This window comes from Vidua chalybeata, chromosome 3 (genome assembly GCF_026979565.1).
Source record: "Vidua chalybeata isolate OUT-0048 chromosome 3, bVidCha1 merged haplotype, whole genome shotgun sequence".
Classification (NCBI taxonomy): domain Eukaryota; kingdom Metazoa; phylum Chordata; class Aves; order Passeriformes; family Viduidae; genus Vidua; species Vidua chalybeata.
The window spans coordinates 32,459,014-32,486,194 of NC_071532.1; the positions used below are offsets into that span (position 1 = coordinate 32,459,014).

The following is a 27,181-nucleotide window of genomic DNA, read 5'->3' on the forward strand; positions in this document are numbered from 1 at the left end:
CCAGCTGAACAGAGCCTGGCGGCTCCCCATGGGCCACAAACCACATGTTGTGTGGCAGTGATTTAAAGTCTCCATCATTTAGAGACAAATCAGTGATAATGAGTCTCTTTTTATAGAGAGGGACTTTGAGGCACGGGAAGATTTAATGGCAGACGCTCTGTAAAATTAGCTGCTTAGCTAACTTTAGCAAAATCTTGGCCAAATTAACTAAAAACGAGCTAAATTCAGCTAAAATCGTTGGAGAATTGTCAGTCTGGATGGAGGAAAAGCAGAAATTGAAGGGGAAAGTGAGGCGCTAGTAGCACTGATGAAGTTGTAACACCAGTTGGTAGTTCAGGAATGTGCCCCTGCCTTGGGTATGCTGCTGAGTTTTGGGTGTCTCATTGGGATGGGTCCTGGGTTGGAATAAATGAAGGTGGATGATGGGAAGTTATTTGCAGGGAGATAAGTGTAATTGCCTTGTGGACCTCACTGCTGCCAGGCTTTTGTGGCTTGAAGCACTTGATGGCTGGCAGCAGGACGATTTGATGCCTTCATGGTCACCCTCAGCCACAGCTTTTGTAAGAGGAGGAAAACGAGATGGGGGAAAAAAGTGTCTCGTGACTCAGGATGGTATCTTGAGGGCAGAAAAATGGGGAAAAGCATCACTCCTAAGGGAGCTTTGTGTAGCTGTCAGTGCAGAGAGGTCTGTAACTTCCTGCCCTGTGTTGGAGGCAAGGTGCCTGGATGGATGGGTCGGGAATGATTCATTTTCTAAGGTTGGGTATGGAGAAAGAACAGGGCTATTGTAGTCTTGTGCCCTTGGAAGTGAAATACGAGGAAGGAGAGCTGAAGAAAAGCTTCTGAAGTGGCTGAAGGAGGAGGTGGAAGAGGGTAAGATGAAATCCAATTCTGTGAGCCTGGCTGTTGGCCAGGAGGATGTGGTGAACTTCTGCTGTGTGCCTCGGGATCTGTCATGACCAGGAGCACTTAGGAGCTATTTTTCCTCCAGCAGAGCTACATCTTTCTGCAGATGTTAAGTTGACAGAAACAAGATGGATTGTTGCAGAAGTACAAAGGGCTTGGATGTACATTTTTCCCTTTATCCCAATTTATTTTTGAGATAGTTTAAGCCCCATGGAAAATTATCTCTGGTAGAGGATCTGGTGATGTGCTAGTGGCTTTCTGGATTTTGGCTTTTCCCAGAGACAATTCCAGTGGACTAACCAAGGGTGTCAGTGTTACTGGCCAGCAGTGGTGAAGCCAATCCATGGGGTCCCCATCTCCTCCTCTATTAGCTGGAAAGCTTATGGATCAGGAGGGACTGGAGTTGTGGTTTCGTGGATTGTGCATGCTGGAGCTAGCTCTTATCTGCCCAGCTTTTTTCAGCCCTTAGAGCTGGCAGAGTCATTTTCTCAGAGTCATTTTTTCCGAGTGGTGCAGAGTCAGGAGGGCACGAGCCAGGGGAAGCCATGTGGAAGCATCCCTGCCTGCAGCAGTGGGGCTGGAGACCACAAAGAGGGACCTAAGGTAAACCCCAGAGCCTGCACTCCTAGGAGGGGTGACAAGGAAATGCAGAGCTGTGCAGAGTAGTGCAGGGGTTTGCTCAGCATTCCCAGTTGGCTTCTGGGACAGGAATTACTGTGAGGTTTTCAGGAAAGTGGTTTTGGGAGAAACATGTAGAGGGAGAAATACAAGTAATCTCTTAGTTTGCAGACTGTTCTGATAAACTGATGTGTTCAGGAGTGACAAACAGGTCATGCAGTTTTTGTGCTTCCTCCAGAAATAAACAACCCCTAAATTCCAAAACCCAGCACCATGCCATTTAACATGGTGGGTAGGGCAAGGAAGAAATACATCCCTCTGTTTCATTCACTTTCATCAAATATGTTATCAAGGAAGCATTGTTTAGTTTAGGAATTTATTTCTCCTCGCTGGAAACCCTCCACTGACAGCAGTCCCTGTGCTGGCTGGGCAGAACCTGGCAGAGGGTTTGGCAGTGCTGGCAGTGTTCAGCATGTGGGTGAATGTGACACATGGTTTCAGTTCAGTAGCACCTGTCCTGGGCAGGGTGGGCTTGTGCTCCATCCTAACCTTGATCTTAGTTTTCCTCCTGCAGCTCCAGTGTGCCCAGTAGGAATGTGGGGCAGCTGGGACAGCTCTCACGAGCCATTGTAGTTTTTTTGGGTTTGTGGGTAATAATGAGCTGCCATGGGAAATAGCAGTTTCTTTTAAAGCAATCTTCTCTATGAAAGTCCCCTTGAATTTAATGAAGACTTAGAAAGTTGTTCCTGCAATTTTTATGCTGGCATATAGATATCCATAAAAGAGCCCTCCCGTAAATGGAACAGAAAGGAAACCATTCATTTTAGAGTCTGTGCATTTATGGATTGATTTTTACAGAATCCTATTAGTTTCACTGCCAGTAAATGACATGAGGACTCTATTTCAAACCAGACAATGTCAAGATACAGAGATGGGCATTAAATATCATCCCACCTGTTGCTGTTCAGCTATGCTGCTTGTGTCTGAGCAGAATGTAGTGGCAGAGGCCAGGAATGCCAAGTCGATCTCTTCCAGCTCTTTGCTTTGTAAAATCATTAGGAGCCACGATAACGTAAGAGGCTGACATTACACTGGTTCAACAGCCCATTAAATATATCTGATCATTTTTGTGCAATGCTTTCTTAAAAGCAAAGGAATACTCTCCTGTAGCTGTTCGTGGTGCTGCTTTTGAGAAAAGAATAATTTATTATGCTCCTCTTAAATAAACAAGTTAGATACAATGAAAGAGACCCCCAACCCCATAAACCACAGACTACTACTCTTCCCCAAAATGCAGATAATTTCTAGATTTTTTTTCCTCCCTCTCTGTCAGGTAGAGGACAGAACATTCTCTCCTAACCCAGAGGGCTGCTGACAGCCTGGCTCTACCTGCCCATTTTACACTCTTCTTTCACGTGATGTTTGAGCTGCTGACAGCCAGATGGTTTCATAAACAGCCACCTCTCTTTGGACCAAGGGTAGCTCACCTTCCAGTGTCATTACTCAGCTCTCAGCTTATTAAAAATGAAAGCAGGCTATTAGTGTAATTTCCATTTCCCCCCTCCCTGTTTAAGCTCTCTGCTTTGTGCATTCCCACTTGATTTTTGGCATTGTGACTTTGTTGGTGGGTGGTTTTACTCTTTCCTTTCAGTTCCGGCTGCATTTGGTTTGTAGAATGTGGGGACTTTGCAATTAAAACCAAAACTGATCTGCGCACATTGAAGCGAGGCAGGAAAAGCAAGAGGCTGACACTTTGAGTGTGGCACAGCGAGTGGGAGACATTGCTTAGCCATGGCCATGCCAGTCTCCTGCTTGGCCAGAGCAAATCTGGGATGCCTTACTGGACTGTTTGGAAAAGGCAAAGTAATGTGGAAATCATATATGTATATATCCATATTTTCCTATATATAGGTTTTCTGTAGCTGAGAGGGAAGAGGTTGTTGCCAAGATCAGTGGTGTAGCCTCAGATGCCATGTGCTGTTTAGGGAGATGATGCTGCTGGTTCTCAGCCATCTGATCACAGACACAAAAATGTGCTTTGGAGTTGTTTCTCCTGTTTTACCTTTGTGGGCTGACCAGGTCACCCCTGAGCTGATGCTGTTGTTGCAATGGAGACTAGGAGGATGTCACTTCAGAAAGAGAAAAGGACTTTTTGAGGGTCAGAAAAAAAGAGAAGGATGTTAATAAAAGAGCCTGACCCTGAGCTTCTCGTCTCCCTGGCTGTTAGGCTGCTGCTCACATCCTTCATTCACTGTGTCTTGCAGGCTGTGGAAGTAGAGACCTGTTGGGATGGACCCTGGTGCCCCAAATCCCTGCTGTCCCCCTGCCCACGGCAGGTACCTGCCAGCACAGCCTTGCCAGGAGTGTTTTCCTGCTTCAGTGTTGGGGAGTGGTTTCTAGGGTTGGAAGAGCACGTGGCTCTTTCCTCCCTGGGCAGCCTTGGGCTTCCCCAGCGGAGTGAGCACAGAGCTCAGCTGCTCTGCCTGGGGGCTGGTGAGACTTGTGGTGAGCCAGCTCAGCTCTGAGCTCCCAAAAGTGCAGCAGATGCTGGAAGCTGTGTTTGGTGTGGGTTTGTGCCAGGGCACCTTTAAATTGCAGGGCTGAGTTCCTGGCAATAATAGGACTTGGCTGTAACATCTGTAGCCTAAATTTCATCCTGTCCCAAGGCTTCTGAGACTAGCTGGAGCTGTATTTTTAAAATTAATTTTTTTTTTTAATTGGACTGTACCCAAAAAGCTGCCACATACACCTGCAGCTCTGGGATAGCCCAGCATCTGGGCTAACAGCTTATAGCATATACCCAGTGGAATTACATCCCATGGAGAATTTCAGGGTCTCTGTGGGCCAAGCAGTCACTGTTCCACTCTTCAGCTGTCCCATCAGGACATGGAGAAAGGATGGGGAGGGCTGGGTGAGGCTGTGCTGTGCTCTGGAGGTACAGAGCAGGACACCTTGCACTCAGGTCACTGGTCAGTGCTCCCCAGTGGGAGGTCTGGGAATGTGGCCTAGAAGCGTGGCAAAAGGTTACTTTGCCACTTACTTTACCCAGTCTGATGGTGAAAAGCAGCTCCCTGGGTAAGGCTGTAATGAAAGTTTTGCTCAAAGCAGGGCTAAAATCCCATTTCTTTTGCCCTTTAATTATTTAATTTATTTTCTATATTTAACATGCTTGCTCTTCATGAGTCAACTGAATTTTCATGTTCTTCTTTTTTCTCAAATATTTATCTGTGTTGGTGGAGGGAACATTTTAAAATGAGCTTCTCAGAACTTGCCCTAGATGCCCTAGTGTTTCTTCTGGCTGCTTCTGCTACGGAGTGGTTACTTGCTCCATATTTCCCACGTTTTCCCTGCTGCTTCCAGTGCAGATAAAATGTTAAATCAAAACACAACGAAGAATTTTAATTTTATTCCTCATCTTCACCACTTGGGAAATAAAAGGCTGGTGGGCTTAGCCTGGTGCTGGCAGCTGAGCCCTGCTCCAGTAGTGCTGGCTGCCCATTCCTATTTGGCATTGCTGAAGCTGGGCAGGAGTGAGGGATAAGCCACAGTGAGCCTGCTGGAGCTCAGCTGTGACATGTGAAATAGCAGAGCCCTTGCCAAATGCCCTGAGGGGAAAACCATCTTGTCCTGGTGTACCAGGATCCTGGTGCCTTTTAGCAGCCTGGATTCATATTTTAGAATAAGGAGGCTTTTGCTGCTTTTCTTTTTGTAGTCCCATTTAAGTAGGGAGGCAGAGTACAGGACTGTTCAACAGCCTTTCCTGGGTAACTTCTGAGGACAAGCAGGGTGCTGCCATGGGAATTGACAGCAAATCCTGCCTGCTTTTGCTCCCTGCCATCTTGGAGAGCTGGAAGTGGTGCAGAGGGGGGGACACGAGGTGATGGCTGCTCTGCAAGAAGTAGCCTTAGGCTACTCTGTCTGGGATGGAGGATGGGGGTTGTGTTGCAGATCTGGAAAGTCATTTATGGCAGACAAATGGTGGATAGGAAATAGCTCCCATCTCTTCCTGGACAAAATCTGGGATTGTCAAAGAAAGTTGGCAGGGGCCAGTTCAGTGTGCTGGGACACAAGCTGCTTGTGGAGCCCCATACAACTGCATTTTCTGGGTGCTGAAAGTCTGGCTGGGTTCAGCAGTGACTGGACAAGAAGCATGGGGAAAAGGTCCAGACAGGGGTTAAATGACATCTTCTTTTTCCCCTGCTCCTCTGAACACCACTTTCCTCAGCTCAGCAGTTTGAGAGCTGGGTGGTCCAGCTGGATCCAGCTGAGCCCCCTGCTAGTGCAGGCAGCTGGGCAGATGTTTCTGTGCCTGTCTAGGACAGGGAGGAGGCTGCATCCCTGCTGGGGCTGCTGTGCATCCTGCTCAGGAGCTTAAAGCAGTGCTTCCCAGGGCCAGAGCACAGCACAGACCATTAGTCTTGCTGAGTACAGCTATGATTGTGCTTAGCACTGCCTTCCTATCTCTCCTGGCTGAACCGTAGAGCACTTTGCAATGATTAATTCAGCATGAAACTCTTAAGTGAGCATTATTGCCCCGTGTTAAAGCAGACATAAAGGTCGCTGGCAGACCAAGAGCAGAAACTCTCTGCCATACAGATGTTCACCAGCCTGGCAGTCTGTAGCCACCAGTAGGTCCCACTGGCCTTCTTTTGTCTCAGCGCTTTTTTAGGTGCATTTTGTTGCCCTTGAGACGTTGTTCCTTTTGCTGCAAAAAAAGGGGGATGGATTCAGATGCTGAGCTGTACCCAGTAGTTCGGGATTAAAACTCTCTTTGACTGCATAGATGAAAAGTCTTGGCTTGTGTAACCGGTTATTTCTGGTGCATCTCTCCAGGCGTCTGCCTTGATGTGGGCAGCAGCAGCATATGCTGCCGGCTGCGGAGGGACCAGTACTGTCACCATCTGTGTGCAGGTTTGCTGGGGCAGTGGCAAGCATTGCTGCTCGGGCTCTGTGTCCCTGCCTTTCCCAGGGCCGTGCATGAGCCAGGGGCAGGTCATCCAGCTCAGTGCCTGTGGTGCTGTGTCCAGAGCTCTTCACGTCTTGTGAGAGTTTTTTCTTCTTTGGGCTCTAGCGAGGGTATAAAGATTATGAGACCTCTCAGGTGGAGCTTGTTCTCTGAAGGTGAAAATTTAAATCAAATATAAAAGCAGTCAGGTGGGTTTTTTACAGCCATGAGGACCAGTGCTGGTTGAGATGTCTTATACACAGCTGATAGGACCTTTACCCTGGCTAATGTGTTTTTGGGAAAGATAATGGAGTAGCATGTCTGCTGCTTGGCACATCTTCTCTATCCACATGATTTCTCTTCCCTGAGGTAGTGTGGCTTTTGCTTGCTCCAGCATACCTCTCAAAGCCTGAGTGTACTTCCAGGCATCTTCTCCCTTATATTTGAAGACACACTGTGACTGGTGCCGAGGGTCGGGGTAGCGAGGGGAGATAGAGACAGGCCTGGAGCTGGAAGAGAAGAGCTACTGGAGTGTGTAAGGATGGAAAAAGATCTATGAGAAAAAACAAGCCCAGTGGATGCCTAACATTAAGAGAAGCAGCATCACCAATTTAGGCCTTGTGCTTTCAGGACCATCCAGACAATAGAAGGTTGTGTTTTGTCTCTGGTTACACAGGCCCAGCAGGGGTGGAGTGAGACACTTCCCTCCAGCAGCATGAGCCTCCTTTGCAGTTTCTAGTCCCCTGGTTTCCACCAGGAAGCCCAGCTGGAGACATGGTTCCTCAGCAAGGAGATTCCCTTCCCATGTAGCTGTGGCCCATAAGGCACTGTGTATCCAAACCTGCAGGCAGAGAAGCTGCGTTAGCCAGGTCTCAGCCGTATCCCTCCTTTCCTTGCCTGCCTGGCCAGAGTTTGCCATCATCTTATTTCCCTCTGGCTGGAAATACTGACTCCTCATTTTCTTGCAGCTACTGCCAGGAGCAAACACAACCTCATTTGTATTATCCCATGTCTGATCGCACCTAATCCTTAATGCAGCTCTGCAGGCAAGGAGAGCATGTTGCTGCTGGACCAAGAGAGATCAAAGGCATGTGGGTTGGGATGTGGCCCAGATGGGTGATGGGGCTGCCTAAATGTGGGTCCAGCCTCTGCTCTCCACTACTTGTGTCGCATGGGAGACTTCCCTCTCTTCCCATGGCTTTCTGAGAGCAGGGAGCTTTGCTTTCAGCAGATGGTGCCCAGCTGCTGGTGGAGCTGATGTGTCCACCCAGCATGAGATGCTCTCCATGGAGGCGAGTGTGGGGCTGTTCCAGAGCTGACTCTCTGGGTTCAGAGATCCTGGTGGTGTTGCCTATCAATTTGTTTCTGGTAGTTGGGTGGACAAGCCTTGTGTGGTGACACCTCTGTGCTGCCTAGGCCAGTAAGTGGAACACGTGTTGTCTTGCCACCCAGCCGTGCTGCAAGGAGCTGTACCGTGCCCACGACCATTGCCAGTGTCCAAGCCTGATGCTGCCAAAGCGTCAAGATCCAAGAGATTTAGGGCAGCTTATTTCTGCCTGGATTTGAGCTTTGCTGCTGGCTTGTATTGGGATTGCTCTGCTTGCCCACATGCATCTTGTAACAAAATGTCGTCTACAGGACTGCCCTGGTGTCTGCATGAAAGGGGATGAGGTTTGGAGGTTTGAGACAGTGAGAGATCTGGCAGGGCTTACTGTTTCCACAGTGTGTGGAATTGTGGAGCTTAATGGGTGCATGCCATGAGCTATACTGCCTCGGTGGAGGAAATCTCTTCCTGTATCAGACAAGGGGACTGGTCCAAGCCCAGGCAGGAGCTGCTCACCAAAACTTCCATACTGTGTTTTCGTGATTGAGGAGTTCTAAAATGCTCTCTTCCTTATTGCAGTGAAAGGTATGTTTGTATGTGACAGAGACAATAACAGCAAAGCTCAGTGTTGGTTTCTGGTTTCCATCCAGATCCCCGTGCTCTTGGATGTTTTGAGTTTGCTGCATCAGGAGACTTAGCATGGGTTTGGTTTTTATGATGTCCGTGCTGCAGCTTCCGTGCCCAGACGTGGCTCTGCTCAGGGTTTCCCCATGCAAGCAGCAGGGCTGTGCTGCTGGAGGATGGCCAGAGCCTGGAGATCTGCCTGGCCAGGCCACACCAACCATGTCCTGCTTCTGTTTTTTTCCCATCCCCAGCCAAGCCTGCATCAATCCAAGGCACAGCACTTGAGGCTCCTGCAACGCCTGTGCTCATGGCTGGCCAGGACCCACAGTCCTTCCCCAGCAGGCTTGATTATTTTCAAACTTGCTATACCATCCTAGGGTGCATTTCTCACTAGCCAGCACTGACTTTTTTATTTCTATTACTGAGCTGAGATAGAGGAAGGCTGGGCTGACACATATGCTCCAAATTATGCTGCTGTATCTCTGGTGCTGTCAGTCATGGTGTACCCAGGCCGAGGATCTTGCAGACACTCCAGCAGCAGGTACCTAAGGATCAAAGGTTTAGATCCATTCTTGCTGTCACAAATGTTTTATATCTAGTTTCTCCTTGAGGGGAGTTGGGGGGAGGATGGGCTGGTACATCTGAGGAGTACACACACCCTGGAGCATCATTGCTGTGACCTGAGCTTCATCTCCCTGCGCCTGTGTGTTGAGGACCAGCTCTGGGCTACAGAAACACCTTCCTCTGCAAAATGTGTGTGTTGAGATGAGGACATGGGTCACCAGTGCTTTTTGACAGGGAGATGGTGTCTGACAGGCGGGCACTGGTAGGTCCTGAGCTCCAACTGAGCCCTGAGAGTTTGCCCCACAGGTCAGTACCCCACAGACTCTGCTGCCCCTGCATCTTCCTGCATCATGTGTGTTAGGGCAGCTCTCATGTTTCCTGGTGATGCTTTTAAATCTATTGGAGAAGTCGAGCTTTCACCAGGAATTTCTCCACTGCTACCACAATAGCTGCTTGGTATGGTCTGGACTGGGCTGGGCTGCAGCACATCACTGCACAGTGGGCATATGGCAGAAAGGCTCTTTGCAAGGGCTTGGGGCATTTTGGTTAGTCACCAGCAAGGATTTTCCTCTGCTCTTCCCATTCTGTTAAGAGTGAGAGGTGGGAAAGGGGAAAAAAAGCCCTTGTACTGGGACTGCTCAGCAGAGGCCATGCTTCCACCCAGTGGGAGCCTTGTGACTTAACTGTAGGAGCAGGGAAGCTGAGGCATGGTTGGGGGGAGTCCAGGGCTTTTCCAGAACTGGAAATCAAGTGCCAAAGTGGGGACTTTGGTCTGATAGCATTTCTTGTCCTTGCTGAGTGCCTTCCTTGGAACAGGTCGTGCCTTGGTGCTGTCTTGGTGCATCTCTGCTCCCCAGAGAAGTTAGCTGTCAGAGGGAAGGGGAAGGGTAAAGCTGGTGGCTTCTTAAAGGCAGCTAAAGCCATGCATGTAACTATCCTTTGTGTTTGCAATTATTGTATTTTTGTTTAATACCTATTTTTATGATATATGTGGTTTTTATAACCTTTCCCTCCCTTGGAGACACTTCACGTTTGTATGCTGCTGTTACTTATCACCCTTCTTGTTGCTGCCTGCCTTGGAAAGGTGGCTGCTCAGGGAAGGATAGTAGCATTCATTTCTACAGCTGTGTAAAGATCCTCATGGAAGCAATTACCAGATGGATTACCCCTAGCTTTGCTGCTGTGAAAAGGCCATGTTGGGTCAAGGATGCTGACTGTATTAACAGCACGATCCTTTCCTTCTTGGGAGGAGTGGTTGGGATTAACCTCCTCATTTTTAAAGGGCTGGGTTCAAAGCAGGATGTTCAGAGCAGGGATCTGCCTGGCTGGCTCCTTTATTCTTCCCTCCCTGTTCCCTTTTCCCTTTCCCCTGATGTGCCCTGTCCTGGGCTGTCCTCTGGCATGTGGGAGCCACAGCTCCACGGGAAGGGGAAGACCTTCCCTGACCTCTGAGATGCTCCAGCTCTTTGGTTTGGTAGGAGTTTTGGCTGTTGTGCAGGAGGATGAGCAAAGCTCAGCTGGAGACTGAGTACAGCTATGGGCTCCTAAGTACTAAATCATCTGCTGCTCCTGCTGAAGCCTGGGAAGTCTGGTTCGACCTTCATGGCTGGGAAGCAGCTCATGTCTGTCCTGAAAGGCACAAAAGGAAAACAAAACACTGTCTGTCCCTGTAGGACCTCCCTTTTGCCACTTTATTTACCCACCATTGCTCTGGGCTCTTCTCAGTATATTTGACCTCTTGTGATCCTGGGAATGTGCTGAACCTGGCTGGTGTGGGGGCACATACGGGGTGTTGCCTTAATTTCTTTCCCAATTAGTGCCCTTTGTAATTGGTGATGACCTTTGGGGAGCAGCTCCTGCACTCACCCACACACCAGCCATGCAGCTAGCAGAGGATGGCACTGAGTGGAGGCAGTGGGCTGGGGAGGGGCTACCTGTGGGGCACCAGTTAATGTGGCAACATGGCCCCAGAGATGCTCTTTAGCATCTCCTGGCACCCTGGTGAGCCCAGAGAGGGTTGCTGAGGGGATCCCCTTTGGCAGAGGGCAAAGGCATTTTTGGAAATTAGCAGGTGGAGAATGATGGCGAGAGAGCCCAGGGGAGCTGTGGGTATCCCACTGCTGATGAGAGTGGCAGTGGGAGCACTGGTGAGGGACTGTTCCCATCAGCTCAGGGGACTTGGCTTGGGAATTGATGCTCAGCTCACTGTGGGGCTGCTGCCAGTCCAGATGTTTTCCACTTATTTGGGGTTTTTAAAACCTGAAATCTTAAAAAATAAAAATCTCAGTGAAAGCAGAGACTCTTAACATGTATTTTGTCTGGTTTGCCATCCAGAATTACTGTTTGTAAACCCATTAGAAGGGTTCACAGGTGCCGTGGACTTGGGATTGGCATTGCTCATTCTTTTCTTGGGGCTGTGGGAAAACCCAGAAGACCATTTTTGGATAGAAACTTGGGGAGACTGATGCTGCCCAAGCACAAACAGTTGAACTGAGAAGTCCTGCAGCATCCCAGGAGATCTGTGGGCAGGCATAGGAGGAAATGACCAAAAATCCTCTCCATCCTTCTGCTTTGACTCCCAGCACAGACAGAGCTGGGTCTTCTCTTTTGTCCAGTCAGCAGCTTGGTTTGTGCTGACCTCCTAAATATTCAGCTCATTATACACTCTAACGTATAAATAAAACAGAAGCAGGCAGCAATATTCTCCAGGAGGATATAATCGGCTTCCTTTCCTCTTTAATTATGCAGGATTTGTCTCCATGTGTCAGACTATCCTATGGGCTAATTTATAATTTTAAAGAGTTAAGATCTGTGTTCTTTATGTAGTGAGACTCTTATGAACACACCTGATTTTGGGCATCCAAGATGAAAGAGCATCTTTCTAGGTATAAATGCAAGGAATTTTGTTGCTGGATGTTGTTTCTAGAGGTCAGTGGCCTGCATTCCTTTCCATTGTCACAGAGAGGTACGAGGTTCTTCACTATGCTGGAGATGGTGAGGGTCACCATGGGAATTCCTGGGCTCTGTCTGGGGCGTGTGATGCTGGCTGGCTGCTAGCATGCATTGCCTGTCCCTCTGTAGATAGAGGATGGTGGATGGTGCTACAGCCAGTGGATAGGAGCATTGTCCACATATGGAGCTCTGGCTCTGGCTGCCTGTGGGAGATGTGGATATATTTTAACCTGGCACCACTGCCAGTGCAGCAGTTGCTTGCTGATAAGTGTGGTGTGAACTCTGAGCTGACTTGTTTTCTCCTAAGGGAAGCCCTTGAAACAAAATTTGGCTTTTCATCAAAGCAATGAATCCGTCATCTTTCCCTCTATGCAGCTTGGAGTCCCCTGCTCCTGATTTGTGAATAAATTCCCCATTTTGGTGACGGCCCTGGCCATCCATTTTAAAATTAAAGCTTTGGTGCCCTTACTGGAAAAAGCATCAGTAATTCTCCAGTGGCTTTTCATGCTGTTATATTTGGCTGGTAACTTGAGCAGATTTAAGCCTCTGGAGGGTGTTTCAGACCATGTTTACTACAGATACAGACAAGAAGATACACAAATTGCTGGTTCTATCTGTGATTGACTTAATGGTGCCCCAGATTCCTTAGCCCTGGATCAGCTGCTTGCACTGACTCAGTGGCCAACAACCTGAGCTGATGCTGGTTGAGCGTAGGGATGATAGGAGGAAATGCTGAAGAGCCTTCTCCAAGGCCTTGAGGGGCATGTTTCCATCCAGGCTGAAGTTGCAGCTGTACTTTGTGAGGGTCAAGTCTTCTTCCAGTTCTTGAAGGTCGCATCTTCTTCCATGGCCCCTTTCCAGCCTTTGTCATTCCTGTTGCCCGATGTAGAAGGTGCCTTGGTTGCATAAACGTGTGCGTGCACCACAAGAGAGATCCAGGCTCTGCCCACACAAGAGGTAGTGAGCAGCAAGGGCAGAAAAAGTGGGGACAGTGTGGTCTTGGCCGCAGGGCCAAGTGAAAAAGTGGAACGCTAAAAGGTCCTCAAGGACTCATGCTCCCTGCTGAGCCAGCAGAGGAGGAGGAGATACTCCATCCTCTGAAGATGGAGCAGAATGCCTGTGGATGTGCATGAGCAGGAAAGGGTCAGTGGCAATGAGAAGCTTAATGTGAATGTTCAAAGCTTCTCCAGGGACCCCAGCTCAGGGCAGGCTTTGCTGGAGAAGTGCTTTGCTTTAATTAGATATCTGTATTAATATTTTATTTGATTTTTCTTTTGTTTTGTTCTTACTTCCCCCGAAGTGGGGTCAGAACAGACTCAGATAAGAAGCTTTTCTTTGAAAGACAAAAAAAATCACCTCCAAGCAGGGGGAGGTGCTGGTCTTCCTTAGAGCAGGGTGGGATCCTGGATCTGCTGCATGTCCCCATGGGGTCGCAGAGGAGCTGCCACCAAGGTGTTCATGCATGTTGTGCCCAGGTATCAGTGCAGGAGGAAGAGGAGTTTCACAGCCCTCAAATAAATGAACTGGAGCTATAATCTCCATGGGTCAGAAAACTAATTAGGGCAGATCATGGTCGGCCCGAGCTACCTCCATTCCCAGTGTGTGATTTGTGTCAGCACAAAGCAGGGCCACTGAGCTAGTGAAGCACATAAGCAAGTACTTAACTTCAGGCATTTAAACAGGGGTTTCTGTTGGTTCCTACAAATGCCTGGAGTCACTTAAGTTTGTATTTATATAAAGTGCTTGACTGGCTTAGGGATTGTGCAGTTTGGGGAAGGAGGGTAAGAGGAAAGAAGTGACTTCCAGGGTTGGTGTGAATTTGATGCTGAATGGTACACACTGGAGGATGTGATGCAGGATGAGTACAAAGCCTGTTTTCCAAAGACCCACAGCCTACTTTTGCCACCACCACATCCTTTTTGGATGGGACAGAGACTGGCTGTGGTGCTGCCTGTCTCCCCCTTGTATCCTAGGACTGAGGCCATCAGGATGCACAGCACTGCTCGCTCAGGGCTAAGCCGAGGCACTGGGCTCTGGGATTGAGAAAACTACACCAAAACTTGATTGAAGGATCTCGTACCTCACTGCTCCATCTAGGTTATTCAAGGATGAGGCAGTCTGACACTGTCCCACTTCTTTTCCCTCTGATGCTGCTGACCCTCTTAAGTGCATGTGCTGGCACCAGGGGACAAGGAGGGATGAGCCCTATTCTGTTTGAAGTATTATAATCCTTTCAGATGGCATTAGTGCCTGGGCCAGCAGCAGCTCTATAATTGAACCTCCTGTTTGCAGGGGCCCTGTGCTTCAGTGAGACTTCTAAATCTCATTTGTAAAATGCCTGGTTGCAATTCCTACTGAAAGATTGCCCTCTGCCTCCAGTGCCCTCGAGCCTGCTGAGCACAAGGGTGTCCTCACTGGCAGAGGAGTGACACAGCGTGACCAGGCAGCAGCGTGCTGCATGGCATCTGAGTTTCCAGAGCTTTCACATGTTTATTGGACCTTGTGATAGGCTGATGTAATTTTTAATCTTCCCCTCCCCTCCTGTTTTTTAATGCCTGAGTCCCAGGGAATGGGCTCAGTCAGGCAAGTGCTCAGTCAGGTGTTATGTAGGGATGAGATTTTTCAGGGAAAGCTAGGTTTGAGGGGGAATCAAGGTAAAGGCACATTTGGCTGCTGCCAGACTCCTTTGGGGTCATCTTTGTACCTGCACAGGCAAAACCCTTTTTCTGGCCAAATGGGTTCCCTGGAAAGCCCTATCAGCTCTGCCAGCCCCCTGGGCTGGCTTGGGTTTGCTGCCTCTTGAAAGGATGCTCATGGCACTGGTCCGATTCACTCTGGTCTGAAAGCAGACCTCAGCAGCCCCAAAAGGAAAATGGCTCTTATTTTAGCAAAGGCTTAAGTTCTCTATGTTAAAACAGTGCCACAAAAGGAGAAAGTGAATCAGAATCTCCCTTTGGCTCGCACTGCCCACTCCCTGTCTTGCTGGGCAGCTGGAGGCTGGCCCTGGGGTGGTGTGACCTGCCTGTCCCCAGTCACTGCTGGCTCCTCTTGGGAGGCTTTTCACCTGACATGCCCTTTCAGTGCTGGGCTGCCTCTGGGTGCCCAAAGTGCTGCCACAGCTGCCCGTTCCCTGCCCAGTGTCCAGCCTGGCCTGGCCTCTCATGCCCTGCCAGGGCTGCCTGCCGGGGGACGCCGCGGGCCCGCAGCAGCCGCAGCCGCTGGGCTGCTTGTTCCTCCTTCCCGCTCCACCGATCCCTGCTGTACTGTAATCACACAATTCTTATGCCGTTAAAATGTCATATTCACAGAAATCCACATAAACAAGGCATTAGCAGTTGCCAGGAAATTGTAGTTTTACTGCTAATGACCCATTTTCCCCCCACAGCACCACTTGTTTTTTTCTTAAATATTATTTTTTCCCTTCTTTGTTTCTTTGGTATTTTTTTGTCTTGTTTTGTTTCTGAGCTGTGATTTAAGAGGCAGATGACAAATTACATCTTTGCACTGAGAGGCTTTTAATCTTTAATGTACAGTTACAGTGAAAAGCTGCCTCTGTGCCTGCTCTGGGCTGTTTGCCCTAAGCCAGTGAGGGTGATGGGTGGTTTTGGAGGAGGTGCCTTTAGTGGGTCATTTTTTGGGGGGTGCTTTACTGAAATGGCAGAGAAAGCTCTTGGTGAGGCCTGCTCTTGGCTGGGTGCTAGTGTGAGATGGAAGCTTCTCTCCACAATCAGTTTTGTCCCTTTCTTTTTGTGGGTGTCCTTCTCCGTGACCACCCCTGGGTACTCCCAGTGGTGTTGGAAGAGACAACACTTGTTTGCCAAGAGCAGACAGCCACCCCTTGGATATATTTTTCTTTTCTCTCCTTCTGTTCATTGAGTGTCTTGAACTCTTTTAAGTGTTGACTGTGTTTCCTATAATTAATACCAGTCATTAAACTGCAGTGTTGAAAGAGAAATTACCTAATTCCAAGAAAAAAAAAAAGAAAATTTATTACTAGTACGTGAGAGAAAATGAATAGGAAACTTGGAGAGATGAGCCCTGTAGAAGATAAATAGAAAGGCAAGTGGAGTATTGACTTGATCCTTTTCTAGTGCAGGGTAATTTGGCCTCTAAAGTGAGTTAGATCATAATAAATTAAATTTAGATTTCTGCACATCAGTTAAATAACTCCCAAGACAGAATTCTGGTGTGGGGAAGAGGTGATAATACGTTGTGGAAATATTATAATGAAGACCTTATCTGGTAACCTGTAACCAATGTGCTGTCCCTGGGTGAGCACAGGGGATTTCTCCTGATGCTTTATTTCTCATTCCCTGTCTTGGATCAGGTGCAGGTGAGAAACAGGTGAGTCCCTGTGTGCAGGTTGGTGAGGTCTCCTGTCTCCTGCTGCTTGCACAGGTGGGAGCTTTTCATGCTTTCCTTTCCTGCTTTGAGCAGCTGTGTTTTGCAGAGGTCAGTGTGCACCTGTGTCTGAGCTGAGCATTCTGCTCCAATTTCAGTTACCTTTTTAGGGAGGCATGGGATGGAAAGAACACCCAGAAGATTTGGGTGGGTGATGTAGATCAAAAGCAAATGACCAACCCCCAGTATCTACCTGTGGCTGAGGAAGTGAACCCAATCCCTGGTCTTGTTTTGTGGCCAGATAGGGATTAAAATAACTCTTTAATCTCTGGCATCTAGTTACTGTAGATCTCAGGTGTGTATTTAATTATTCAGTATTTAGTACCCATCCCAGTGATAGCTTTCCTCAGCCCAAAAAGAAGAACCTGGGTGAATCAAGGTGGGCTGATGTCTCTCAGGTGGAGATTGCACAGGAATATTAATTAGTCGCTTTAGAGTAAACCAGGAATGCAACCCTGGAATGCAAGGTATATCCAGAGCAGGATGAGAGGTGAATGCTGCAGGGTAAGGCAGTGGCAGTTGTCCATTTACTGCTGGGACCCCACCCCTGGTAACAGCACATTAGTGGAGTTAGATGGATGCTGGGAAAATGCCATCCCAGACTCTGGAGGACCACCTTGCCATGTGCCAAGCCTTGCTTCTGCTGCCTGGCCAGAGCATTGCTGCCCTTGTAGCAGGTGCAGAAACTCCAGTTTTCTTGAGGGAATCCACCAGCCCTCCCACCTGAGCCATCAGATTCTTGTCCAGCTGCACCCTTCTAGCTGATCTAAGGCTATTGGGTGTAACTGACATCACAAAAACCAAAACAACATATATACACACACACATCTTACAGCCTTAAGTGCTGTGTGGCCACTTTTGAAAGCCATCTCTCTTATTAAATTTGATAAAACCAACTTTTCTTTTTCTTCACAGCATTAAAATTTAGGGACTGCAGCTCCGATGGTTGTTTCAGCAGTGCCAGGCCTCCTGGGGTCATCGTGAAATCTTATAAACATCAGGCTGTCGCTGGCTCCGCGATGCAATCGCCTCACTTTTCCCTGATCTTTTACTGCGGTGCTAAATCATGTTTTGCAAGATGCCTTAGAAAAAACCCAACATAAACAGCATTTATCACCCTGTGCACGTCAGCCCTCCCGAAAGTCCGCAGCTGGGTTATGTGCGTCCTCCTCATAAAACTCCTGCAGGGACCGTACTGGTTTCATAACTTTCTCCCAGCCTTGAATAACTTTATTCCAGTCCTGAATAACTTCCCCTCAGTATGGCTGGTGACTCAGGGGTTTCTTCTGATCTTCTCACACTGGGGTGGGTGCTGGAGGAGGTCCTGAGAAGGCCATGGGGTCACACCAGAGGAGGATGGATACAGCCCTGTATCTGGAAACCTCTGCATCCCTGGAATTTCTTGGCTGTTGGGAGTGCTCATGTCACCGTAACCCAGAGCAATGTCGGGCATTCTGTGGCTGGAGGTGCCTGGCTTGCTCCTGTGGTGGTTCACTTGCAGGAGCCAGTGCTCCCTCCTCCCCTTTCTGTGACTACAAAAAATGCACTGCCAGATGCGAGTAAAATCAATTATGGGATAAAAATCGCCCTTTTCAAAAGCTTCATTTTGCACTATTAGCAGGCAAAATCGGCTTTAAGATGGTGTGAACTGAGGAGGGAAAAAAAAAAAGAAAAGCAGAAGAAAAGATCAATTATTGGATAAGATCACAATTTTCTTTAGGGTTGAGATGTCTGTAAATGTTTGCATCTCTCAGTGTTACAGGTAGGCCGAGATCAAAGAGCTTGTGCTGCTGTAGCAATGAGATCTTATCGGTGCTGTTTTGTACTGGCTGCCTCAGACACTGCCAGAGGATGCTTAAACCCCTGACAGCTTCTGCTGCTCAGGGATGCTTCAACTCCGACAGCACTGAGCCATCAAGAAATGCTTACCCCCCCCCCAAGGTTGTTGAAGCTGCTGGGTAACCCCAAAATGTAGCTTTTCTGTCCTTCTGGAGCGAGGGGGACCACACAGGCACATGCCTCCCTGCTCTTCTCCCTGCGGTAGGGCTGTAGTCTTCAGTGGGAGACGTGTGGTGGCAAAGATGGACTGAAATTGGGCTGGGAGCATGATGGTCCTGTTGCTGGAGCTGAGGCTAGGATGTGGCTGTGGAAATGTGGGATTACTCCTTTCCTTCCTGAAAGGTTATGGGGGCAATGGGTCATGTGATGTAAAATACCTTTGTTTTTTGCCTGGAGAGAAATGAAAACCCTTACAAAAAGTTTGTACTCTTATGTTTTCTTGAGATGGTGCTGCTTGAGAGGGGCATCCACCAGAGACCTGAATTCGGGTTCAAATTAGTCATTTTAATTCAAATTGGAAGTTCTCTTTGACATATTGTTTCAGGACATAAGGACAAAAAATAAACCCTGAAGACCTCATGGGACTCCTCGTTAGCCTGCTCTTGCAGCGCCTGCCCGAGTTGCAGGGCTGACCGATGTCCGGCGGGGCTTGGGAGGACCTCTGGAGTGGGGTCAGGTGTCCTCCGGTCTCTCCTGTCTCTAACGGGGCTGACTTTGTGCGCACAGGAATCGGACGTGGACTGGGACGACCTTTGGGATCAGTTTGAAGAGCGGAGGTACCTGAGTGCCCGGAGGTGGAAGGGCGGCGAGGACCCGTACCGGCTCCATGCCTTTAACCAGCGGGAGAGCGAGAGGATCCCCAGTGACCGCGCTGTCCGCGACACCCGCCATCACAGGTTCTGCCTCCCCCTGGCTCCTCCTGGTCTTCCTCACCAAACTTCGTGGTGTGGGGCGTGCTCATGTTCCCCTTCAGGGTGCTCTTGGGATTGGGTCTGCCTGGGTTGTGTTTCTGGAATTGGGTCTTTCCCCTTGCTTGATTTCTTGGCATGTCCAGAAGTCTTAAACCTGTTAATTGAAACCGTATAGATTATTCCAGAACCATAGGGAAAGGAAGGAAAGGCCTTTATTTTCCCTTCAGAAAAGCAATGGGTTTGCAAGAGCAAGCCTCACTTATGGGCAAAGTCTTCACTGGTGCTGGGAAGTCTTGCTCTGCAGATGCAATGGGGTGATACAAGGGGGATAAAATAACTGTTGAGCATTGAAATTGCTCTGCAGAGAGAGGAGTGGGGAATAAGGGATAATTGCTGAGTGAGGAGGAGAGAAGGGTAAGAGCTTGTTGGGTTGCTAGCTGCTCCAGCACCACTGAAGGTCAGAAATATCCTTTGGTGCCCAAAGGAGATCTTGGGAAAGGCAGGGAGGATTGCAGCAACAGTTGCCTTGTAGACGGAGCTGCACTCCCCTGTCAGTGTGAGAAGGGTGGGGTGGGAGTTTTGATGCAGCTTTGCTTGCTGAGGTCTCAGCTGTAGTATCCCTCTGGTTGTCTTTCCAAACTCACTGGGGAAGAGCTGCCCTTCCTGCTGAAGGTCAATTGTTAATTGTTAGTTTGGGGTTAATTGTTAGTTTGCTGGATGGGGTGATGCAAGGATGTCCCGGTGGTGAAGGAAAAGCTCTCAAGGTCTCCTCAATGCAGTTTTCCTCCTTGTCCTCTGACAACTCAGCGTATGCCTGGCTCCTGCTGTCAGTCACCAGTCCACAGCCGGTGCAAGCTCTTTCCATGGAGCTGTGCCTGGCATTATGTCCCAACTTGCTGGCAGCAGCTGTCTCTACTGCCTTGTCCTGGGAGCCCTTTTGGGGAAGTCCTGCTCTGGTGGAAGCTCTGTGCTGGACCCAGCCATGGCACCCTGCTGCCCGTGCTGCACCCTGCTCCCAGGTCAGTGACTCCACTCCTGGCATCTGACCCAACTCTGAACTTCCCCTATTCCAGTTCAAATGCAGCACTTAGGCTGAAATGCTGAAACAGCACAAGTTCCCCAGCCCTGTAGCAAGCCATGTGCTTATTTATTTATTTAGCTTCTTTTTGTTGTAAGGACCAGATGCTCCTTTCTCCGGAGAGGAGCTGTCAGCCCTGACGGACGCCTGTTATAGCTGAGCAGAGAGCGAATGTGCTATTCCTGGAGAGAATTAATGCCAGGGATATTAACCATCTGCCCTATTAAAAGGGAAGATTGGCTCGGTTGCCCCTTGTCTACCCTCACTGTGCGGTGGCAGCCACCTTGTTCCTGGGCGGGCAGATGTGGCACTGAGTGCTCCTGTGAAAGAAAAGTTCTCATTAAGGAGGAAGTGAGGGCACAGCACGTGGGAGGGGCTGGGGCTAATTTAATTTGTTTCCAATTTCCTTAACCCGGTAATTGGATTCTGATTTATTGAATATGCCTGAGGAATGCTGTGGATGATGCACCATTAGCCAAGCATTAGAGTAGCCACAGAGGAAATGGAGCTGCCGGCAGATCTGGGGGAGGCAGGCGCAGATGGAGAGGATGGAGGAGAGAGAAGGATCTAGGATTGGTGGTTGAGGGAGAGGGGAAAGTGCAGAGCTGAGCCCTCTCTGGAAAAATAATCCTTACTTACAGCACAGGTCCTGGGAGCTGCAGGTGGTGGTCAGGCCCTGCCATGCAACCTGGAAGCTGGTCTGGAATTGTGCAGCAGAAATGTGTGGGAAAGCATGGATAAGCATGGCCTGCTCTTGGAGCAGACAGAAGTTCTGGTGGCTGTGCAAGAATGTATAAAGGGAATCCAGCGTGGTACTGACTAGATGCCTTCCTGTGAAGGGGAGAGCAGGGTTGTGTGGACCAGGATGTTGTGGGAGAAAGGACACCCACAGTGCTCCTGCTGCGTGTCCTGCTGGAGGCTGTGTTTAGAGGCTTGGTTTCAGTGGAAAACCTGGATTAAGATGCTCAGAGTGAACCCAGAGAGTCGGGCCTCAATTCTACTCTAGCTGACTTTGGGGCAATTGAGGACCCCACACTAAGGGGCACCACTGTGCCAAGAGGCTCCTGGCCGGCTTGTGCAAGAGTTTAGGAGGCTTTGGAGAGGGTCTCATCCATCATTTCAGCTCATTGCCATTGATGAGCAACTTCTCCTTCAGCCTCTCAGTGAGATGTTGTGCTCTGCTCTGTGACAAGGTTTTCAGTGTGTTGGCTCTCCATCCTTCATGCCTCTGTATGACATGTGGCAGCACTGAGATGGACCTCCAGACCATGGTAATGCCCAGAGACCCACACACTGGATCCTAATCCTAGGGACTGGGATGTGGGAATGCTGCTCCTTACAGATTCTCTGTGGGGTGTTTTTCATTAGGATGGTTGCAGAAAGTTTCCTGGTGTTTTCTCTGCTAATCCAGCCAAGCATCTGGACTTGCCAGCGATAGCTGAATATACAAAATCTGGCAAGGACTGAGCAGCAAGCTCCTTGCCAGGAGGTTATGGAGAGGGCAAATACTTTCAATGGGATGGGATGTGGCACTGACAGCCAGTTGCTTAGCAATGTTTGCTGGATTGAATTTGTTTTTAAATTGCAGCCAGTGGAATAGTTTCAGATGGAGAGTAATTGCAGTCTTCCAAGAAATCAGAGCAGGAGAAACTGTGGTGGCTCTCTTTGCCTGCCTCTGGCTAGTTCTGCAGGGCTATGAACTTTAGCTTGGTTTGTGGGTGATTTCAGCCAGGGAACTGTCGTGCTTTCTGTGGACTACCTTGTGTCACTTGGCCTGGGAAATCTCACAGCTGGAGCATTGCTCCTGGTGATCTTCTTGTGTTTCACTGCCATTAACTCCATTCCTGGTTGTACATTGACTAAGCCCCTGGACCACGTAAAGGGCTGCCCTTCTCCAAGGGGAAGACCTTGGATGGTCCTGTGGTGGTGCATCCCATCCCCCCCAAAAGTCAAGGTTAAAACATCCCTGTGATTGCATCAGCAGACCGGACCTGGAGCTTGGTGGCACATCCAGACTGTGCACAGCCAGCTCATGCCTCCAGAGTGGGTGGCTAGTCTCCCTCCACCATGGTAGCCACATGCACTTGGAATTACCTCATCCCCACATCCCACCTCCTACAACTCCCACCAGCAAACTGCGGGACCGAAACGGCAGCGAATGAGTCAGTGCCAGGCGCGAGCATGGGGCGGGGGGAGAGGAGCTGAGCTTTCCAATATTGCTCAGCGGCTTGGAAAGCCGACAGGGAGGACGAGTCGCCCCCAGCCAGAAGATTTTGTCGTGATGGCTCCTGGGCTTTTTCCATCTGTGGCAGACAGCTCCTGGGGAGGCTGGTATTCACCACGCCAGTGCTCCATATGTTGCTTGGGCTGACCTCCGCCTCCCAGTGCTCCGCTGGGTTTGATGGATGTGCAGATGCTGTTGTGGCTGCCAGGCTCAGCTGGGACTGCGCAGCACAGCCAGCATCGGCCTGAGCGGGGGTTTGTGCTGGCTGAGGGTGGCAAAGCAGAGAGGGGAAATCAGGGATAAGGAGAGGAGATGAGAGGCTGGAGGAGAGGTGAGAGCCTCCAGCAGACTTCTCCAGTTATTGCAAATCATGTCAGCCAGCTTCAGGCATGTCCCAGTGTCTGTTTTCCTCTATTTGTTTTGCTTAGGCAGTGCCGGTACATGTTTAGTAGGGCTGTTTCAAGAGCTGATAAAGCAAGAAGGCTGAGGATGTAGCCCTCTCAAATTCTAGCATAAGACTGCATTTTTGAAGTTCCCTCCTTCCCTGAGTCACAAGTGCTTTACAAGAGGTCCTACCTACCCAACTGAAGTTTAATTTTACAGCTGCTTAGGGGTGTGTTTGTGTATGTGCATGTCTGAGATAGAGAAAGCAGCTGCTAAGATCAAGTTGTGATTGAAACATGAGGCTGGCAGGGATGCTGCAGGCATGAAGATCAGGTGTTGCATTGTCTGCTGAAGGTGAGAGCATCCTGGCAGCCCAGAAGCTAGGTCCTGCCAACTTGTGCCCCCTAGAAAAGCTCTGCTGTTACAGTGTGTCCTATTCTCTTTGAGGACAACAGCACACACTCTTAAGATTTCCTCCAGGTTTCTTCTCTTAAATCCCTGTGCTAAGCCAGCTGGAGTGTCCCTTGGGTAGGAAGGCTGCTTAGGACTGGTTGCTCTGCTCATATGGACTGTTTTTGGAGGGATGGGAAGATGCAGGTGATGCCTGTGAGGTTTTCCTAAGGCAGAGAGCTGCTGTCTTGTATTCTCAAGGTCCAGAAATGCCAGGATTTCAGCCCTCAAGCAGGAGCATTACACACTGCAGTGCTGTTTTGACCCATTAATTTCAGCTTGTATCCCGAGGGTGCAGAGCTTGCACATTCCACGTCGCGGTGGAGCAGCTGTGGTTGGGGTAGGCAAAAATACCTGGCTGGGCTGAGTGTGGGGATGACTGGGAAGAACAGGTGGTCCTGAGGGTCACCTCTGCTGGCTGTGGTACCTGTGTACACAGGCACCTGGGGCTGAGTGTGGCTCTCTGCCCTTCCCTGTGTCCCACTTGGACACGGCTGGCACATGGCATGTGGGAGCGCCTGTTGGCATCCCTGTGCAGATGACAAGAGGGCAGCTGTGGCACGTGCAGGCTTTGGAGTGGCTCCGTTTTTGGGTGAGTTGATGATTGCCCAGGAGTTGCAAGCACTGAGAATATGGTGATGTCTTCCTGGGAATGAGGAGTCGAAGGGGAGAAAAGCTGACAGCACTACCTTCAGTTTAGCATGTTTATGATGCCCTTGGATTTCTCACATTGCCTTGTCTTCTTCCAACTTCCTTTCCCTCCAGACCAAAACCACTTTGAGGTTGTTCTTGAGGTGAACACTGGGTCTCAGCAGCCATAAATGTATTTTTTGCCCCACATAGGTGTTTAAGCATTTTATCTTTCTTGCCTGGTTTCTTGAGAGTTCCCAAAGGAAGAACTTGATGTTTGGAGACCAACATATATGGAAAAGCCCAGACACAACAGAGTGTGGGCTCTGCTCTGCTGTCCTCAGTAGTATGTGAACATTAGACCTGCAGAAGCAGGCAAATCCCTAGGGTCCCTAGCAGGTGACCAAACCCACTTTGAATTTGAAGGAAGGTTTGTAGGGGCCTAGATGGACCTTGCACAATTGAAAGCAGAACCAAACCTGTAGATTTTTGAGGTCTCCTGTTATCTTTCACTTTGCTGACTTCATACATTTCTTACTTTGGCCTCTGGACTGTAGCTGGTCTAATCCACTTTCCTGTGTAATGCAGACTAAGTCCCGAGGGATTATTATTTTTAAAATGCGCTTACTCAAGCAGTGTCTCGCGAGTTGCTGGCTTGGGGTGTGCTGTGTGGTAGACCAGGGCAAGAGGTGGTGTGGGCAGGGGTGCATGTGCTTGTGGTCTCCCTGTGCCTGGTGCTGCTGGGTGCATCTGCTTGGGGCAGAGGGGTGGTAGGGCAGGACTGAGCAGAGGAGCCTTGAGTGCAGTGCAGATGGATGGACCCCTGCCCCTGAGGCTGGATGAAGGAGGGAGCCAGGTGAGGAGGATGGGAGAGAGGGAGTGCTCAGTTGCTGCCACATCTCTGGACCTGGCATTGGTGAAAGCTGGAGGAGGTGTCCTCGTGTGGCCAGGTGTCTGTGCTGCTGGCTTTGCTCTGTCCTGTACCCTCTTGTGTGGGTGCTCCTCCATGAGAAGTGATGATGCCCTGAGGGGAGAAGGGTGGCAGCACCTTGTGTGAGCTTGGGGTGGCTGGGTGTGAGAGGTTTTTTCTTGCCTTTGGGTCTCATTATTAGCTGCTGGGTGGCTGTCAGCAATGTCCTGAAGAGTTTTTCTGTCGCTTGATCTGTTCTTCCAGCTGCTACTCTGTTTTCTGGGCAGAGCCAGGATATTTGTCATTTCATTGCAAAATAAGATTTAGCACATTTCAGCAAAATCCTGTATGTGTGAGGGCTGTCCAGATCTTTTGCCTGCAAAGCATTTTGAAATGCTGAAATAGCTGGGTAAGAGAAGATCTGGGATACCCCTGCCTTTGGTCTTGGTCTCCTTATTTCTAGTGACAGCAAGAGCAGAGCATGACCCTGCAGGTGAGCAGGTACACAGATCAGTGGTGGAAAACACATTTTACACAAAAGCATTTCTGTTAGGAAACAACATGATTGCTTTTTTTCCCTGGACACCAGACCCCAAGAGGTTAGCTCCCAGCACTGTGTTTTTCCATCACCTCCTTAGGCTGAGATCTCTCGGGATGAAGATATGAGAACAATCCTTTAAGTAGAGTAGGGACTGGCTTTTCCCTTTGAGATAAACTAGAACTGCCTGCACTGGTCAAGGTCTTGGTTCTGCCCTTGATCAGATGGCTTGTGTGGCCTAAATTTGAAACTTTCATGCTTATGTGGAGTGCTCACCTCACACAGTGGCATTTGCACTTGGTTTTCTGGGTGAATTTGGACTTGAAACTGCAAGGGGGTTTTAGGAACCATTGTGTGATCAAAACACAGATTGTTTTCAGGTAGCACAGAGAACAAGGAGTATTGAGACTGGCAATTCTTGGCAGCTAAGCAAGGAAAGCAAGACAGTTATTAATCAGAAACTGGCACTTAATAAAATCATAGAATAATTTGGGCTGGAAGAGACCACAGGAGGTCTCTGATCCAGCCTCCTCCTCCAAGTTTGGTCAGCTCTGTAATCAGCCCAGGTTTGTCTCAATGCAGAAAGCAGTGAGCCCACTGGGACTCCTGCCTCTCAGGCTTGCCCCAGCATTTTGTAAAAGCTGATGTAATTTAAAAACCCTGGTTACAGCATATGGAATTTGTAGTCTTTTCCCCCCAGCTACCTGTGTTTGTGAAACAACTTTGAAGTTCCTTGAGGTGCTGTCATCTCCTCTTTTTATATTCATCACTTTCAGGTGATTCACTTAACTACCACACTCATATATCTTCTCTGGCTTAACATTGCAAGGCTTTGCCAACAGTGGGGTTGAGAAAGGCTTGAGAAAACTTGGTCAAAGACAAAAATCCCATGGAGTCTTCCATAACTCCATTATGTTGCTTGAAAGTGTACAGAAATATTCACTGGACCATTTTGGCACTGCAGAAATCCAGTATTTCATGCTTTCCTGCTTCTGCTGGAGATGGTATCTGGTACAGGTGTGGGAATACCTGCATTGAGGTGCCTCTTTCTGATTGTTGCACCTTCTCTTCCTGGAGAGCTGATGTAGAAGTGTGGTGGGTCTCTCTGGGGACTCACCAACTGCAAACTGAGCTGGACACGCACAATCCTGGGAAATGACTGTCCAAGTCCCCATACTGGGAGTATCTGTGGCCACCCCAGTGTCTGTGACATTTGATTTGCTGTCCCACGTTTTTGTCCGGTGGAGGTGGAGGGCTCAGCTGACCTGATGGGTTCTGAGACAGGGACTGGTGGCTTCAGGGAACAAAAACTGATGAATGCAGTGATCTTTTTTCAAATATCTTTCTACGTACTGTCCTCTTTTGAAACTTTCTGGGTTTGTGTTTTTTTTTTTTTTAATGTGGTAGAGGAAGAAAGAGTAAATGAGAAGGGTCTGCGTGAAATGGGATTATAGTGGGTTTGAGCACTGAGAGAAGTTGCATTCCCTGGGAATAGCTGCCCATGTCTCAGCTGGGATCTATCCTTGGCCAGCGCTCGTGGCTAGACCATCATCCCAACATTCACTTGTCCTGAAGAACCCGTTCTTCCCTCCTCGGATGTGAGAGGGCTTTTGCCATTGCCCACGTTGGATCTTCCCGTGCCTTCCCTGGGAGTTGGTGTGCTTCCTGGGCATCATGGACACCCAAACCACCCTGTGTGACTTGCACAAACTTCTGTGGAAAGGAGAGAGACTTTCAGGCACCGAGATCCCAATCCAAACCCAGATACCTGAGGCAGCCTATGGTACTGCTCTGTGCCCTCCAAGCCCTACCTATTCACTCCCTGGAGCTAGAGATGGTGGGTTGGGTCACTCAGCATTGCCTCCTTGGCAGGGACACAGGAT

General features: G+C 49.2%; 1 protein-coding gene across 1 annotated transcript in view; it reads left to right on the top strand.

The window, feature by feature from the left end:
- GALNT14 (polypeptide N-acetylgalactosaminyltransferase 14) overlaps nt 1-27,181 on the top strand; it is a 92,583-nt gene that overhangs the window by 14,102 nt on the left and 51,300 nt on the right. The window contains exon 2 of the mRNA XM_053939593.1: nt 18,900-19,069. Within this exon, the coding sequence (XP_053795568.1) occupies nt 18,900-19,069 (170 nt within the window). The remainder of the gene's footprint in view (nt 1-18,899; nt 19,070-27,181) is intronic.